Source organism: Podarcis melisellensis (genome assembly GCF_964234715.1).
Source record: "Podarcis melisellensis genome assembly, chromosome: 1".
In the NCBI taxonomy this organism is placed as follows: domain Eukaryota; kingdom Metazoa; phylum Chordata; class Lepidosauria; order Squamata; family Lacertidae; genus Podarcis; species Podarcis melisellensis.
In genome coordinates, this window is record NC_138528.1 from 57,469,797 (window position 1) to 57,486,827 (window position 17,031).

General features: G+C 45.4%; 1 protein-coding gene across 5 annotated transcripts in view; it reads right to left on the minus strand.

Annotated features, from left to right (window-relative positions):
* ANO1 (anoctamin 1) overlaps positions 1 to 17,031 on the minus strand; it is a 148,000-nt gene that overhangs the window by 31,235 nt on the left and 99,734 nt on the right. For all 5 annotated transcript variants that reach the window (XM_081891409.1, XM_081891405.1, XM_081891406.1 and 2 more), the window contains 2 exons: positions 15,253 to 15,413; positions 396 to 478 (listed from right to left, as the gene is read on the minus strand). In XM_081891409.1, coding sequence (XP_081747535.1) covers positions 396 to 478; positions 15,253 to 15,413 — 244 coding nt within the window. The remainder of the gene's footprint in view (positions 1 to 395; positions 479 to 15,252; positions 15,414 to 17,031) is intronic.

Genomic DNA, 17,031 nt, shown 5'->3' on the forward strand with positions numbered 1-17,031 from the left:
CTAGGCTCACACAGAAAAGACAACTGAAGTACTTGCCACCCTGCATTTAGGAGAGAATTATTCTCCAAACAGAGCAAATCACACAATTTTTTCTTCACTCCCCCTCCCGTTCTCCTTCATGGGTGTGCTTACTTAATATGTTTCCTGTATCAAGGGAGTCATTTGCAAGCTATATATGTTTTAATGCCCACAACACTAGGCGTGACCCTCATTTTATAGTTCTAACGTTATGCTTCCATGGTAACAAGACATGCTACCGTACTACCACACCCTTCCCAAACTTAGAAATAGTATATGTGCAGGATTTTCCTTTCCAATGGGTCAACAACAAAAAATGAAAGACCATTTGGCAGATGTAACAACCAATGAAATAGCACATAACAAAATTAACTTACTTCCTCTTCTTCAAACCCAGTCAGATCCCATCTGTAGTTCAGACGCATCTGTTTTCTCTTCCAGTGTTCCATGAATGTAGCAGCTGGGTGGTTAAAAGAAAAAAAATACTTAAGAAGAGCAGGCTAATTCTACCACTTGCTATTTGTTATGGTTTCCATTAACAAAACCAGAGATGGTTACATATGCTATACAGCACACTACTTTCTTTCCTCTCCAAATAAATTAAAACATTTCTTTCAAAGCCCAAAGTAGAATGGAAGACCCTACTGCAGGCATGGCCAAACCTGGCCCTCCTGCTGTTTTGGGACTACAATTCCCATCATCCCCAGCTAACAGGACCAACAGTCAGGGATAATGGGAATTGTAGTCCCAAAAACTGCTGAAGGGCCAAGTTTGGTCATGCCTGCCCTACTGCCTTTAAGACTGATGATTGTAAATAATTGTAATTGATTTGATAACATTGGGTAAGTCTAAACACGAGAGGACGCTTAATGCTGTTTTTGCAATTTTCATTTACAAATATTGTAGGATCCCCAGACAAACGTCTCAGCTCCCATTAAGCCTTCAGCCAACTTACCACTCTTTTTCCTTTTGCCAATTCCACAGAATCTGCCTTCCTCTCCCCATGGCTGTGTATGTGTGTTTCACCTGTCTCAAACTCTGATGGGGATCTCATTTAAACACAGGTGTTCCCAATTATTCTTGAGCAATTAGCATCCATGGAGGCTCAAGCAAGTATTCTGGGCTATTAACCCACAATTTTCAAGAGGGGTTTAATATTCAAGCTGTACAAAGGGTGAGGATGGCTCAAAATTGAAATGGCCCCTCTTGCAACCAAAGCTGTGGTCCATTTTGTTTGTCAACCCAGACCCACGTTTCCCAAATCTGGATTCATGCTTGAAATGGGTCACAGAGCCCCTCTTCTCTCCTATGCCAGTTCTCCCTTCATAGGCAAAGGGATGGGGAGACTTCAGGGAATCTAGCTCACTAATAGGCAGGTTGACTGATTGACTGGTTAACTCAGGCATAGGCAAACTCAGCCCTCCAGATGTTTTGGGACTACAACTCCCACCATCCCTAGCTAACAGGACCAGTGGTCAGGGATGATGGGAATTGTAGTCCCAAAACATCTGGAGGGCCGAGTTTGCCTATGCCTGGGTTAACTCTAGAATTTGACATAGTGCTTGTGAGAATGCTCAGAAACTTATAAACCTTTATATGCTTCTAAGCATTTCAATTAAAGCATCATTTCTTCTGAGAACAATGCTGGGGAATGGAAGAACCTGTTCTCTGACACCTGAGATGTGTATTTTTGGAACCTACCTCACTTTTGTGATAGTAATTTGTTTTAAACTGTTTGGCATGTTATATTTTAAATTGTTGTAACCTGTCTTGGGACCGTAGGGTGAAGGGTGGGTATATAGTAGGAGCAATAAATTATTTATTACACACACACACACACACACACACACACACACCCCACCACCATTTATCAAAAGATCTCAGGGAGGTGTGCAACTTTAGAAACACATTACATTATATTCCCTTGTTGCCACCTTCTGAACCTCTCTGGGAGTGGAGACGTAGAGAAGGGCCTCAGATGACAAGTGCATGGTCTGGGTTAGTTTGTATGAGGAGGCAGTCTTTAAGGTATTGAGGCCCTGAGCCGTGTAAGGCTTTATAGGTCAACACCAGCACTTCGAATTGGAAACTGATCAGGAGCCAGTGCAGTTATGCCAGGTTTGGTGTTATACGCTCAAACCGTCTTGTTCTGGTGAGCAATCTGGCCATTGCATTCTGCGCCAGCTGAAGTTCCTGAATTGTCTTCAGAGGCAGCCCTGCGTATAACGCATTGCAGTAATTCAATCTAGAGGCTGTTGGAGCGTAGGCCATAGAAGTTAGGCTTTCCCTGTCCAGATAGGGGCATAGCTGGGCCACCAACCAAAGCTGGCAGAAGGCACTCCACACCACTGAGGCCACTTGGGCCTCAAGTGAAAATGGCGATCCAGGAGCACCCCCAAGCTATGTACCTGTTCCCTCAGAGGGAGTGTAACCTCCTCAAGAGCAGGCAATCTTCCACCCATCCAGCCTAGGGAACCACCTAGTACCAGTGCCTCAGTCTTATCTGGATTGAGCTTCAGTTTATTGGCTCTCATCCATTACTGAAGCAAGGCACCAGTCCAGCACATCCCCTGCCACACCTGTAGATGTAAAGGAGAAATAGAGCTGTGTGTCACCAGCGTACTGCTGACAACACACACCAAAAGGCTGGATGACTCCTTGCCTCAAACTCCTTGGAGGAAAGGCAAGATATAAATATAAGACATACATACATGAATTGGAGCACCCACCTCTTGCAGGTTAGCCCCTCGCTTCATGAAAATAAGACTGTAGGGTCAATCTATTATAATCTGGGTTCCCCCCCTATTCTTTGAAAATATTAATAAAACCTTGAATTTTTGTTAAGCATTTGCAATGAGTGATCACAGGGGAAACCTTCCCGATAAAGTAATTGTCAGCCCGAAGCTGCAATAATATGTTTGGGGCTGCTGGAACCTCTGCATCAATCCTCAATTCCATTACTTGCAAATTTCAGCAGCAGCAGCACTATTTGGGACTTAGGCAGATTTCCTTAAGGTGAAATCATCTTAAATCCAAGCACTTCAGCTTAACTGGACAAATGACTTACAAGAAAATATGTAAAGAAGGAAATGCAAAGCAGTAATTGCGCTGGAACCTAGAGTGTGGCTATAATTTCATTTTCAATGGGGATGCTACTATAAAGGAGGGGCATAGCGACAACTCTTAAGCTGCAGCAAACACAGCTTGTGTACATCAATCTATGTGCCACTGAGGTTGGGGAATGCCCTGGGGACATGGATTTGAATACTGGGAACAGACCAGCACAACACAGTAAATAAGTAATTGTGAAAGAAGTAAGCGTGCTGAGAAAGCCTAACCCCAGGGGAATTGCTCCGAAGTGACTGCTAACAGATGTGATCAACAAGCTGTACTGAGATCCCAGTAAAACCCTGGAGAAAAGGAAAATGGGAGGAACTAGGCAAGGTCTCCACGTATCTTAATTATGCAGCAACAATGGGAATTTGCCAACATATTTTAATCATGTTTTATTCAGTTCTGTTAATCTGTTCTGCATCTCCTGTGCATAAATCTTAGAAACTCATTGCACACTGACATCATAATTATATATAATAAAAAGTATAATCCTTAAAATGGTGCTTTTGGCTTTCTGTAGCTTGTTGATAGCTTTTTTGGGGATGCTTGGTATACTTGCTGAATGGTACATGCATATAAAGTGAGAATTATGGATAATGAAAGACTTCTCTCCCCCACCCCCCTTTGCTACCAGGAATCCCTTTTTTACAGTGTTAGCTTACAAAGCCATAAAGGAACTGTATCACTCTCTAACATGCAGATATGCTAGGTCCAAGGAGATGATCAGGATGTGTCTTTGTAGCTGGATGCTTGTGTTTGGGTGTGGACCATGCAGTAAAACATTTTTTTTAAAACCCTACTCTCCAAACCACTGGTTGTGCATGCATTTTTGTCATGATGTCATGCAACCTTGGCCTCAGAGAACAGAGCACAGCCACAAGCCATCAGGCTGCCACTTGTGAAACCATAGCTCAGTGGGAGAGAATGCGCTTGAGTGCAGAATGTCCCCAAGTATGCTCCTTGCACAGCTTCAGCTCAAAGCAGACTCATGGGGAAAATGGGAGCCTCCACCTTAGACCGTGCAGAGCTGCTGCAAGTCAGAATGGATAGTACTAGACTAGAGACTAGAGAGACATACATACCCTTTGAAAAATAAGATAAAATCTTGCCCTGTACCAAGTAGCTCAAAATGACACACACGTTTCCCTTCCATTTTATACTCGTGAGGAAGACTTGCATTTGTCACAGTGATAGCAACATAATTTTTTGAAAGGCTTTAGAGAGCAAATATCAGAGAGGAAGTGTGGGGCAATAACAAGGACTAGGAATTTCATTACTAGATTACAAACTGCAATTTACCTAGTCTGTTAGCTACTGAGCTTGACATTCTATTCATATATACTCCCTAAAAACCTGACTTCCCTTTGCACTAGCTTACAATGCTTAGCTTGCAGCTGAACCACCATGGTTAAAATGACATAAAACACAGAAAACTATTTGGGTCCTCTTTTATGCAAGAGCAGGGTGGTCCAACTTTTCACACAAAGTTGACTGCAACAGTACTTTGACATGAGACCTGTGGGCCACATGCTACTTTGCTGTGCACACGTGAGGGGGGGGGGGGCGGAAGCGAGGCCAAAATTTGATGACCCCCAACCTTCATGCTGCCTTCCCAAAGCCAGTTAAGCAAGTTGCAAGGTTCTGGCAGGGACCTAGAGTGCACCCACCTCCTTCCCAAAGCTGGGAAAGTGCTAACTAGGCTTTGGGAAGGGAAAATGGTGGACTCTAGGACTGTATCAGAGCCCCTCACGTCTCCGTTCCAAAACCCTGAGCCTTGCTTACTCTCAGGCCACATGTTGGACTGCCCTGTGCTAGAAATAGCCAACTTAGCAATGCAGTGTGTGTATGGGTATGTACATACAGACTTGACAATGTAACCAATGGCAAAAAAATTAAACACAAAGCTGAACAATCCGTCTCTGGAAAAATAAAATAATAAAAAACAAAATGAAGAAGCTCCAAAACTATACCATATAAATAAAAACCATATAAATAAAAAAAACTCCAACTAAGACCAACTAAGTTTGTTATTGGTATGAGCTTTCGTATGCATGCACACTTCTTCATAGTGATTTTGAGATACTGCTCTCCACTGTCACAGGAGAAGGAGAGAAGGGTCAAAGTGATGCCTGGCCATATAATTCATGCCAAGCCACATAAAATTTGATAGCATAGTCTCTTCTTTCCCTAAACAAACAAAAATAACAGCAGGAAATATTTTTAGCACTTACAGTTGTGGAGAAAAGTAGCATAACACGAGATCAAAATCTGCTTTAAAAACAGAAAATGTACTGGAGTTGTCCCTACAATAATCCCTGCAACCCAGGATTCCAGAATGCTCTCTGGCCTAAGCCTAGACTAGTCCACCACAGGGCTTAGAGACAATTCTGGAAGGTGGAACACCAGTTTGTATGCAAGTGTGGACATGGAAAGTACTCTAAAATAAGAATCTTTATTTAATAACCATAGACTCAGCCCAGTTTCTTCTTGAATTCAACAGCTGCAGCTGATGGGATTTCAAACCAACAACATGGGGGGGGCTAATGTTTTCCCACTCTCGTCTATAGGATTGTTTTGACTAATAGACTAGGTAATGGCCACTTCTGGTTAGAGGAGTGCTGTTTTCAGTGTATCATATATTCTGAGTATCTGGAGACTAGACTGAGGGACTTGCAAATGTATTGGAAAGGGAGGGAAAGGTGAAAGGGAGAGAATGGATATTTGATTGCCTGGATGAAGGGATAAGACTATTTAAAGACACGACATTCTGCTTTGGCTTATTTGCGTGTTGAGTTCCACAGTACCACCCCCCAAAAATTCACACATCACACGTTAATTTTTGTTTAAGGTTTTTGGCATAATTTTGGCCACAACTTTATTCAAATACAGCAAATGTGAGTGGTTGCTTAGGCATTGGTTATGACTATCTGTCCTTGCCCCCAAGGACAGAGCTGGTCCCTTCCGGACACCACCGGAAGCCAGCGTGGGAAACAAGTATTGGGGAGAAATGAGGCTGGGAACCAGTCCAACACCGCTCACCCTCATGTTCCGGTGGGGCTTGCACGGCCCAAGCCCGGCACCACGGACAAGGACGAAAGAATGGCAAGCCCCTGGATTCCTTTAACGGAATTCCCTTTCGCATCATTTGGAGGGATAGGCACCTTACCCCTCCAAGCACCAATTTAACCAATGCCTAACCGCCAACCTTACAAGTTGTGACGATTTGCTACGCAGTAGGCAAAAACCAAATGGCAACAGCCAATCAGCCAAATGGCAAAATTCCTACCAGGCCCCCGCTCAAAGGCGAACGACCCCATGACAGGCATAGCAAGGTCAATTGAACCCAAGAACCACCCTATAAAAGGGAGGGGGGGCGGGTGATCCGATGCAAAACGGCCAAGAGGATGTCCTTTCGTCTATCTCCTCTACTTATAGACTCTGACCCCTCCTCCGAATTGGCAACACTCAAAAATCCCCAGCAACCCATTTAACCCTTTACAGGCTTGGGTTCCCACCAAATTTGCCTAGTCATGATGGTGGTCTGTTCCCCAACCGCAACACGTGCTCTCTGCTAGTGAGAACACGCTTTGCGTGTTGAGTTCCACAGTACCACCCCCCAAAAATTCACACATCACACGTTAATTTTTGTTTAAGGTTTTTGGCATAATTTTGGCCACAACTTTATTCAAATACAGCAAATGTGAGTGGTTGCTTAGGCATTGGTTATGACTATCTGTCCTTGCCCCCAAGGACAGAGCTGGTCCCTTCCGGACACCACCGGAAGCCAGCGTGGGAAACAAGTATTGGGGAGAAATGAGGCTGGGAACCAGTCCAACACCGCTCACCCTCATGTTCCGGTGGGGCTTGCACGGCCCAAGCCCGGCACCACGGACAAGGACGAAAGAATGGCAAGCCCCTGGATTCCTTTAACGGAATTCCCTTTCGCATCATTTGGAGGGATAGGCACCTTACCCCTCCAAGCACCAATTTAACCAATGCCTAACCGCCATGGAGCCCTCAGCTCACCGCCAAACCACTCACAGCCCCAACCAAGACCTCAGCTTGGTCACCACCGCACCAATCCAAGCCTCATTCCCTGAAGCAGAAAGGTGCACGCCATCAGCTCTGAAAAAGGATGGCCTCTGAAAAGAAATCTCGGGGTGGGAAATCACATCACCACCCAGCTCCAAAGCCTTTTTGACCACCGCAGCATTGATGCTTTTTCCGGCCCTTTCAGTGGCGGCCGAGCAACGACTGCCCCTCCAAACGCAGCGTTGCAAAAGCTTTGACCAAAAGATTCTCGCTGTTGGCACCATTGCCCGCAGGGTCTCCAGGTCACCCAGAATTGCAGCACGTAGTGACAAACAGTCCATGGTCACCAGGTCATTCTTGCCCAGCTGCACCACCATAGCAGCTGGCGGCCCCTCCAGGAGCAACTGCCTCCGGATACTTGGCAGGAACTCTGACCAGCGCATTCCTCGTCTGGACAGCCAAGACAACCGAATGTGTGGAGGAAGGCCGAGATCTGGACCCCATCCAGATTGCCGTGCTGCGACGCCAGCCCAATGGACGATACTGTGTCCCACCATCCAAATGCGGACAACCGCTAAACCTAATAAAAGTATAAAATAAAAGCAGTGTAAGACACCAATTGTCAGCGAACATAACCTTTGAACGCATTTGATTTCCAGCGACCCAAATCCTTTATTCTGGCAGCTGACAAGCCCCAGTGGGCTGCTGTCGTGGCAGCCCCTATCCTAAAAGAATGGGGGGCGAAATCTTGGGCTGTGCCGCCACAAGCCAGAATCGCCTTACGCAACACCTTTGCAAACTGGTGTCTTGACAGGGGCAAACCATTCTCATGCCATAGCAGAGGCCCATCCCCTGGGGCGCATACCACCAGGTATTTATTAAGATCTTTTACAGGGCAAGGGCCTGCTTCCCCCGTAGCAGGGATAAGATAAAACAAGCAAAATTGTAAGACACCAATAATGTTAATGAACATAACCTTTGAATGCATTCGATTTCCAACAACCTGTATTTTATTTCCACTGCCTTATTAACACGCTTTCCGGCCTTCTCGGTGGTAGTTTGTCTAGGCATTGGTTCACAACTAGCTGCACCTGACCTCAGCAGGGCAGCACTGACGACTGGGCCCCACCATGTCAGTACCAGCAACATTGCGGGGGAGCAAAGAATCCCAAGGCAATTGCATCCCGCCAGGTGTCGTTCCCCTTAGGGGAAAGATGCACCCCATCTGCCCTAAAGAGGGCAACAGCCTTGAAGAAAATAGCAGAGTGCAATATTACAGAACCACCTAAAGCATGGACCTATTTTATTTTATTTGATATTTTATTTACTTTATTTATTTTATTCTATTGTCCATCACCTTATTAACATGCTTCCTGGCCTGCTCAGTGGTAGTTTGTCTAAGCATTGGTTCCCGACTAGCTGCACCTGACCTTAGCAGGGCAGCACTGAGGACTGGGCCCCACCATATCACCAGTACAAATAAACAGCGTGGGGGAGCAATGAATCAGGATCAGACTCAAGCTCACCCCCAAATGCTCCCAGGGACTCTTGTGTGGCCCTACCCCTTGAAAGGGGTTGACAAAAGCATAGTGAATCCTTGGATTCCCTTAATGGAATATCTTTGCGCATTGGAGGGGACAGGTGCTCCAACCCCCCCTCCAGACCACCTTGAACCAATGCCTTAAATTATTTTGAGTCCAGGGAGAGCTGCCATCAACTCAATCCAAGTCCTCTTGCATGCAGGAATGCAAACTTATGCTGGAGGAAGACAGCAAACATTCTCGCCCAGCTGTACCACCAGCACTGCGGAAGGACCTGCACAGGTCACACTCGACCACACCAAAGGAAGGATCTCCTCCCAAAGCATTCCCCATCAGGACATCCAGTAAATGTTCACATGGGCAGGAAGACTGAGATGGCGCCCCAGTCCAAACTCGTCAACATGCTTGCCAGCCTAGTGTACGATGCTGTGACCCAAATGTGCACAGCTGCTCCTATGAAAAAAGGAAATAACAGACAAGCATCAGCACAGACATCATTTGACACTTCTTGATATAACCCTTGTCAGCGTCAGACTTCCAATGACCCGTATTCACAATCCTGTCTACTGACAAGGCCCCCAGTGTGCAGCCTTTGCAGCAGTCCTATTCGGAAGGAATGAGGTGTGTTCAGCGGTAAGCAAGCCGCAGGCCGTAATAACTGGTGCACGACGTAAGCACATTGATGCCTGGCTAACGGGAACCCATTTTCATGCACTAGGAGCGGGCCAGCCCCCAGGGAATGAAAAGCCAAATATTCTGTTATCCATAACCGGGCAAGGGCCCTCCTCACCTGTGGCGGGAACCCTGATTGTGGCACTCCTGCCCACTAAGTCTGTTTTTGAGTTCCCGATTCTAAAGACAAGCTCCAAAGGATAAGGAAAAGTCCTGAAGCAATAAGCCTCCAGACTCTCAGCCCCATGCTGGCACCAACAACCATTTTTCCAACCCTCAGTGCGAAAATGCAATGGACTACTGAAAGGAATCTCGCCTTGATCTTTAACCAGCAGACAAGTTTTAACTTGTTGCAGATACTGCATAGGTAAAATTGACCAACTTCCTGCCCGCTGTCCTATGAGGTTGGAGCCTATTCCAACCTTCCAAGGCCCTACGCACTACAAACTTTATACAAGGGTCTCTGAAAATTAAAGCTTCAGTGTAACAGACATTGCAGCGGACTGAATTCTGATAGTTATAACAGCACGCCCAATCTGCAGCAGGTGGACCAAATACTGCAGGATATGCTCAGAGGATGGGGGCCAATTCATCTGAATGGCCAAGGACTGCCAGCTTAAGGCTAAGAAATCCATCCAGGCCATCCCATAAGAGCTAAAAGCAGAAGAGGAAATGGAAGCTGCTGCTCTCTATAAATGCTAATTGTTGTCACAATGCCACAGGTGGTCTGGAAAGTCTGGCAACAGCTGAGTCTGGAGCCCAGGATCTGAAGCGCTTCATCTGAAAATGGGATAGAGTGCCAGCAACACCATTAGAGGATCCCGTAATTTGGAGAGTAGAAAGCACAATATTAAACCTTAAGCGGCGCAGCTCGAAAGCGTGAGCGGAGGGGCGGAAAATCTGCTGGAGGATGAGGACTGTTTTGCCAAAACGCTCACCACTACCTGGTTATCAGACCAAAAGCAGATCCGATGGCCACTGAACTCCTTGGGCCACATGTGAACTGCTACTACAATGGGGGAAAACTCAAGAAAAGTTATGTCACATGATTGCCTCACCACACCGGGCTTGAGGCCATAGCTTTGCACACCAGCGGCCCTTGAAATAAAACCAAAGGGCAGTATAAACCTGAAAATCCTTGTGCGGCTTCAAGGTATCCTGCCATGACGAACTACTATTGCATACATTCAGGAATTGCTACCATCGCCTGATATCTGCCTTCACCACACTTGGTAGGCATACACAAAGGTAAGGGGACCTCAGGCCGCAGGCAGCGTGGCCTTGTGGGAAGATTAATTAAGTGACCCAGCAAGATCGGATCTGATGAAGCATCACTTGCTACAGAGGAAGTATTACAAAATAATTTCCTTCAAGGCAGACAGCTTCTCCATAGGCAAGTGGTTTGTTTTTGCAACGATATCCAACTGGATCCCTAAATAAAATGGGAATATGGGCAAAAGGTATTGAGCTATTGCTTGCCAGCTTCCAGCCCCCGCTTGGGCAGGGGCATCTAGTGCTGCCATCATGATATGTAAATTTACAGGGCCGACGCTGGCCAGAACCCCTAAAGAAGTCCTGACAAAGTTACTGCCGAGCCAGCTTCCTTTTCCGACACACACTCTGTGCAATGCAACTACACACTCTGTGCAATGCAAAAAACACGCTCTGTGCAATGCAACTACACACTCCGTGCAATGCACACACAAACCCTCCGTGCAATGCAACTACATACTCCGTTCAATGCAACTACATACTCCGTTCAGTGCAAAAAACACGCTCTGTGCAATGCAACTACACACTCCGTGCAATGCACACACAAACCCTCCGTACAATGCAACTACATACTCAGTTCAATGCAACTACACACTCTGTGTAATGCAAAAAACACGCTCTGTGCAATGCAAATGCACACTCCGTGCAATGCACACACAAACCCTCCGTGCAATGCAACTATGCACTCCGTTCAATGGAACTACACTCCATGCAATGCAACTACACACTCCGTGCAATGCACACACACTCCTTGCAATGCAAAAACAGACTCTGTGCAATGCAACTATACCCTCCATGCAATGCACACACATTCCGTGCAATGCAACTACACACTCCGTGCAATGCACACACGCACACACACTCCGTGCAATGCAACCCCACCTTCCGTACAATGCAACAACACACTCCGTGCAATGCAACAACACATTCCGTGCAATGCAACAATACACTCCATGCAAATGCAAACACACCCTTTGTGCAATGCAACTGCAAATCTCTCATGCAATGCAATGCAATTGCAGCCCGTGCAGCGCCGTGTCCTGCAACGCACAGAGCAAACTGCAATGCGGGCACGCAAAGGTGCTTTCTCCCACTTGCATATTGCAAATGTGGCGCCCATTACATCCCTGGCAGTGAGGTAACCACCAAAAGGACCTAAGTGTCCAGGTAGACCAGTATGGGAGCATGCAGCTGTCCCATACAGGGACCAATCCTGCAACCTAGGCATTACCGGCACTATGACTGACCCAGTGAAACCATTGCTTATAGACCACATGGGGACACTATTCAGGCTGGAAATGCTTCCAGGCCATCGAATTCTGGGGCAAAGCCCTAGGATCACCTGCTAGGCCAGGCATAAATGTTTCCAGTGAAATAGGAGAGTTGAGGTAGCCCACAGCTTGTCCAGGTACCCCTGCTTGCCCTTTTAGAGGGAAGCACCCCTTCAAGAAACCCAAAGTTCTTTTATCACAAATAGGCAGAACTACCCAGCAACAGAAAAACCTAAAAGGAGCAGTTAGTTTTGTTTTGTTTTGTTATAACAATGGCTAAGAGGGGGATATGAACCCTGTCTCCCAGGTCCTAGTCTTACACTTTAGCCACTAAGCCACAATGGCTCGTCTCTAAAATGGCAGTTGCCACTATCAGGGCAAAACAAACTTAAAGAAAATAAACTTGTTCAGAAATTGCATAGTTCAAGAGCATATGCAGAGTGCTCATAGTCCTTGGAGGCACAGAGAGCCTCTGGGGCCCTCTGTCTGCCTCAGATATACATTAGCAGCAACTGGGCCTGCAAGCAGATACATTCCTATAGCAAGAATGAGTCACGTGACAGAGACTTAACAATTAACTGCTCCCTGTAGCAGACTTAGGCTTGGAAGTTAATGTGCAGGCCGAATAGGCCTCCCAGTTTCTGCTCTTGAGAATCTTAGTCACATAGCAATATTAAAGGAAGCCAAATTAGTGCTCCCACCCAAGGCTAGCTTAAAATTTGGCCAACAGCGCTGCACACACTCAAATTAAAGCCAACCTTCGGGGATACTATAAACGAAAGTGATTCCAGCTAAGCTGGGAACAGCCCTGACTAGCCCCACAATTTCAACGAGAGAAATGGGGGAAACCTTTTGCAAAAGAAAGCCCCTAACGGGGGCTCTTTCCCTATTGGGAAAGGCAAGCCACGGATACAGGGAGAATCTTCCCACAGGGCAGGGTAAGGGCTGGGGTGGGAAATCGGACAGGAAAAAGGGGAATTAAATTATTTAAGGGACTAGAGAGGATTAAAAAGAAAGGGGAAATAAGAAATAAAGAAATGTAACCAGACAATGAGAAGATTGTCCAAGTGCTCCATGTGATCCGATGCAAAACGGCCAAGAGGATGTCCTTTCGTCTATCTCCTCTACTTATAGACTCTGACCCCTCCTCCGAATTGGCAACACTCAAAAATCCCCAGCAACCCATTTAACCCTTTACAGGCTTGGGTTCCCACCAAATTTGCCTAGTCATGATGGTGGTCTGTTCCCCAACCGCAACACGTGCTCTCTGCTAGTGAGAACACGCTATATCACATTTCTCAATACATGTAATGTGACAAGCCACTCTACATGATAACAAATCATCGATCTCTGTGGCATAGGTTGTTTTGCTCAGATTCATCTTCCTTCCTTTTTGGCTTCCCTCTTGCTGACTGCAGTATAAAATTAAATCTAAACTCAATCAGTCCATATTTCAGCTTGCCATTATCACACAGCCACCCCTTACCACCCCACTCCTATTAAGTAAAATATACAGTTGTGTGTGTTAGCAGTATAAAAAAAATGATGATTTAGTCAAAAGGGGTGGTGGTGGTGGAAGAAGCCAGGTCCTGAACTCTCACAGAGGTAACTTGACTGAAATGCATTTTAATAGGAAAAAAATTGATTCCCTGTACAGCTGAGCAAATGGAAACTTGAACTGTATTTCTCATATCAAATGGCATAATACATGTCATCAATAATGAAAAAGTTTTCTACGTGGCAGGCAATTATCTTAATTTAAAAACAAACACAAGCACCATACTACAATTTCATGCAGGGTAAGAATAATTGCTGCAAATTCTGTTGTCTAAGCTGCTGTACTTTACTCTCCATATATCTAAAATTTGAAAGTGGGGCAACAGGGTGCAAACATCTTAGACAAGTGCCTTCTTGCAAGCGTACGCAGCAACAAGTGTTTGACACTTTTAACGTGCATTTATAATGGATTTCTACTGGACCATCTGCTCCTCCTGCTGCTGCTACATACGTGTTCTTCAATATTCCTACATTATTGACTCCACACTGGCTTTCCTTGAGTCCTCCCGGGCCACTGTTGCACTATCATGCCTTGCCACCATCCCACTTTTTCTACAGCTCCAGCCCATCAGCCCAGACCAGGTGATCTGGGGTCCTAACCAGGTGTGTGTGCTGGGGGTGTGGGTGGGCGGGAATCTGGGTTATGACCACAGCCAATGGATGTGGCTCTTTTGTACACAAGTCTATATTTCGGCCATACAAAAGCCAGAGGTTTTCAGACAAACATCTGTCCATGGTGCATGCAGGCAAGCAGAAGCCATCGTCCAAGAATACAATTTAGCCAGGCAAAAACACACAAGGAAGGGGTGGAGACAGCATTAGCCAAATGGCTAGATACTATCAGCCAGGACAGGAAAGAATCATGCAAACAAGTGCTAGTGGCCCACATGCCTTTAAGTACTTTGTCTATACCCTCAGGTTGCAACAACTGAAACCCACCCAGGTAATAATGGTGATACAGTTCTATGGGAGCATCTTGCTTATGGACTGCATTCAACACCACCTCCAAATTGGAATAGGTGTAATAGATTTCATTATGTGCAAACATTCATATCACATTATCCCAGGTATGTGCTGCATGTGTGAGAATGCATGTGCAAGATCCCCCATTGCACATTCAGGATCATGTCATGCTATGAAGGCAAATCCTTACTCTCTTTGAATTTTAATAGCTAGATCTCAGGGTTGTTGTTTTTTGCCATTTTACACAATTCGCTTGGTGCATAGCTTTCAATTGCTACAGCATCTCAATACCTGGATCATGGAAGGCTCTTTGCAAAAGTGGGATGCCCCTCAAAAATAAAAGGACACCTTGAGAGGTACAAACAGCATCCTATTGATAACACTAATGCACTTAGCAGCTTGGTCATTATTCAACCGTACTTTGTTAAAGGCCATTTCTATAAGAACCGCCCCCCCCAACAATAAATCTTTGCTCCAATGGTCTAATTTGGAAGCCAAGTCTGCAAATAGATTTTGTTGGCATGCTCTGCAATCCCCTTAATGCTATCTATACATGCCATGCAGCAGTTTTATGACAAATGCTTCATTTTATATTCATCCAAGCAGCTTTCTATTTTAACCTTCAGTTCAAAACATAAATATAAGGGTGGCAGTTTTATGGGAGAAGGGGAAAAAAGGGGGGATCTACAGATAATTAACTGTTGAATTGTATAAACACTGATTTATCCTCCTGCTTGTTTCCTTCCGCAAGTAAGCAGATTAAAAACCGCAGCCAATGCCCGGGCCAACCAAAGTCATGCAGACATTCTTACCCCACAGAGCCATGAAGACTGAGAAGAAGACAGTTGCTGGGTTGTCAAAGAGATGGCTTGCCCGAGATGTGGCACAAGCGGAGCTCAGCTTCCAATAGCTACAGGTTCTATCGCATAAGGGACACATAGTAATATTGTTCCTCTGGTCACACATCTCCATGCTGTGGGAAAACAAACAGTGCATGTCAGGTAAATACAAACCATTCTTCAAACTTGGTGTTTTCTTGTCCTGCTTCTCCCCTGGTCCCCATCTGTAATTTATACAGATTGTATATTCACCTGACTGACCTGCCAAAAGCTCTTTTCATGAATCCACCTCCTCATTTCAGACTTACCTATGGCTGTTTATACACCATACATTGAAAACATGCACCCCAAATCCTGAGAACTGAAGTTTGCTAAGAGTTCTGGGAGCTATAGCTTTGTACACTTTAAATATATAGTGTATATGCAGCGTATATGACAGTATTAGCTGCATGAAGTTACAGTACAAAAAAAGGAAGAAGGGAAATAGCACTGATTCCTTTATAGAGACTCTGCCCTTAAATGTTTGTCTATTATGCTGGTGTGGCTCTGCTATTGCTGCATTTTGTGATGTCATACTGGTCTAAGTATTTTTGTGCTGGTACAATATTGTATGCTTAGGGCATGAAATGTCTTTCCCGGACACCTAGGAGCCTGCAGAACACCAGTGCCCTAAGACATTCTACTCCATTCTCCTGAGACGCAACTAGTGTTGTTGTAGTTACTGAGCTATACTGGCCCAGTGTCAAGGTAAAGTGGCCAATATAATCTAACATGTAGCAACAGTTAAGGAAACTGGGACATGCCACAGAATTGTGCTCTCCCTCAACCTTTCCTCCGCCCCCTGCATTCTCCTTTTCCTTCCCTTTTCAGCATTAACTACTGCTGCACTGACATTAACCCTGGTTAATACTGGCCAGTGTTTGCTTTTAACCAGAGCTTGAAAGCAGGGTATGAATATGGTCTCCAGACACCAGTTAAAGATAATTGAGGTTAATGTTAACTTTGGCTAGCACAATGCAGATAGAAAGCCATAAGATGTAAGGAAGAAATTCACATTGCAGCTAGGGAGGAAACACCAGCTCTGTAACCTGTTCTCATTCCATTTACGTACATGTTCCATAAATTATTTCTGTACCAGACCATTGCCTATCACTAAATTTCCCTCCATCTAGGAATTATAGCAAGTAAACAAGTCAAGGCAGTTTAGGCATTTCAATGGAATTTGCCCCAGGTTGACTCCTATCTCCTGGTACCTTCATGGCACAAAGAACTTGTTTAGGCAGGCATTTCTATAGGAGTGAGGAAGACAGGGCAAGGGTGAGCCTTCTCTGGAAACAGCCTTCAAAGGAACCCTCACTATGTACAAATGTACGAAGTATACATGAACTCAGAGCTTAATTTGCAGCACAGCTCTCTGAAGACCTGCTTTCAGTGCCATCCCTTAAACATGTGTACGTAACAGAATGCCTTGCAAAACGCATTCCCCATCCCATTAGTCCTCTTCAATTTGCAGAAGGAGAAAAGCATTTCCAGGCTGGTTGAGGTTTTTTTTTGACACCCACTCCCTTCAACTTTTTAGCATACGTCCAAGCAGTTTTCAACTTGACCAGCATTTTCTAGGCATGGGGCTGGGCAGTTTTCTCCTTTCCCAGGAAAAACCCGCTCTTTAGCTTTAAATCAGAACAAACAGCAATCCATGGAAAATTGGGTTGCTGTTTGTTCTGAGTGAGCACTAGAGAGCAGTTTTCTCTG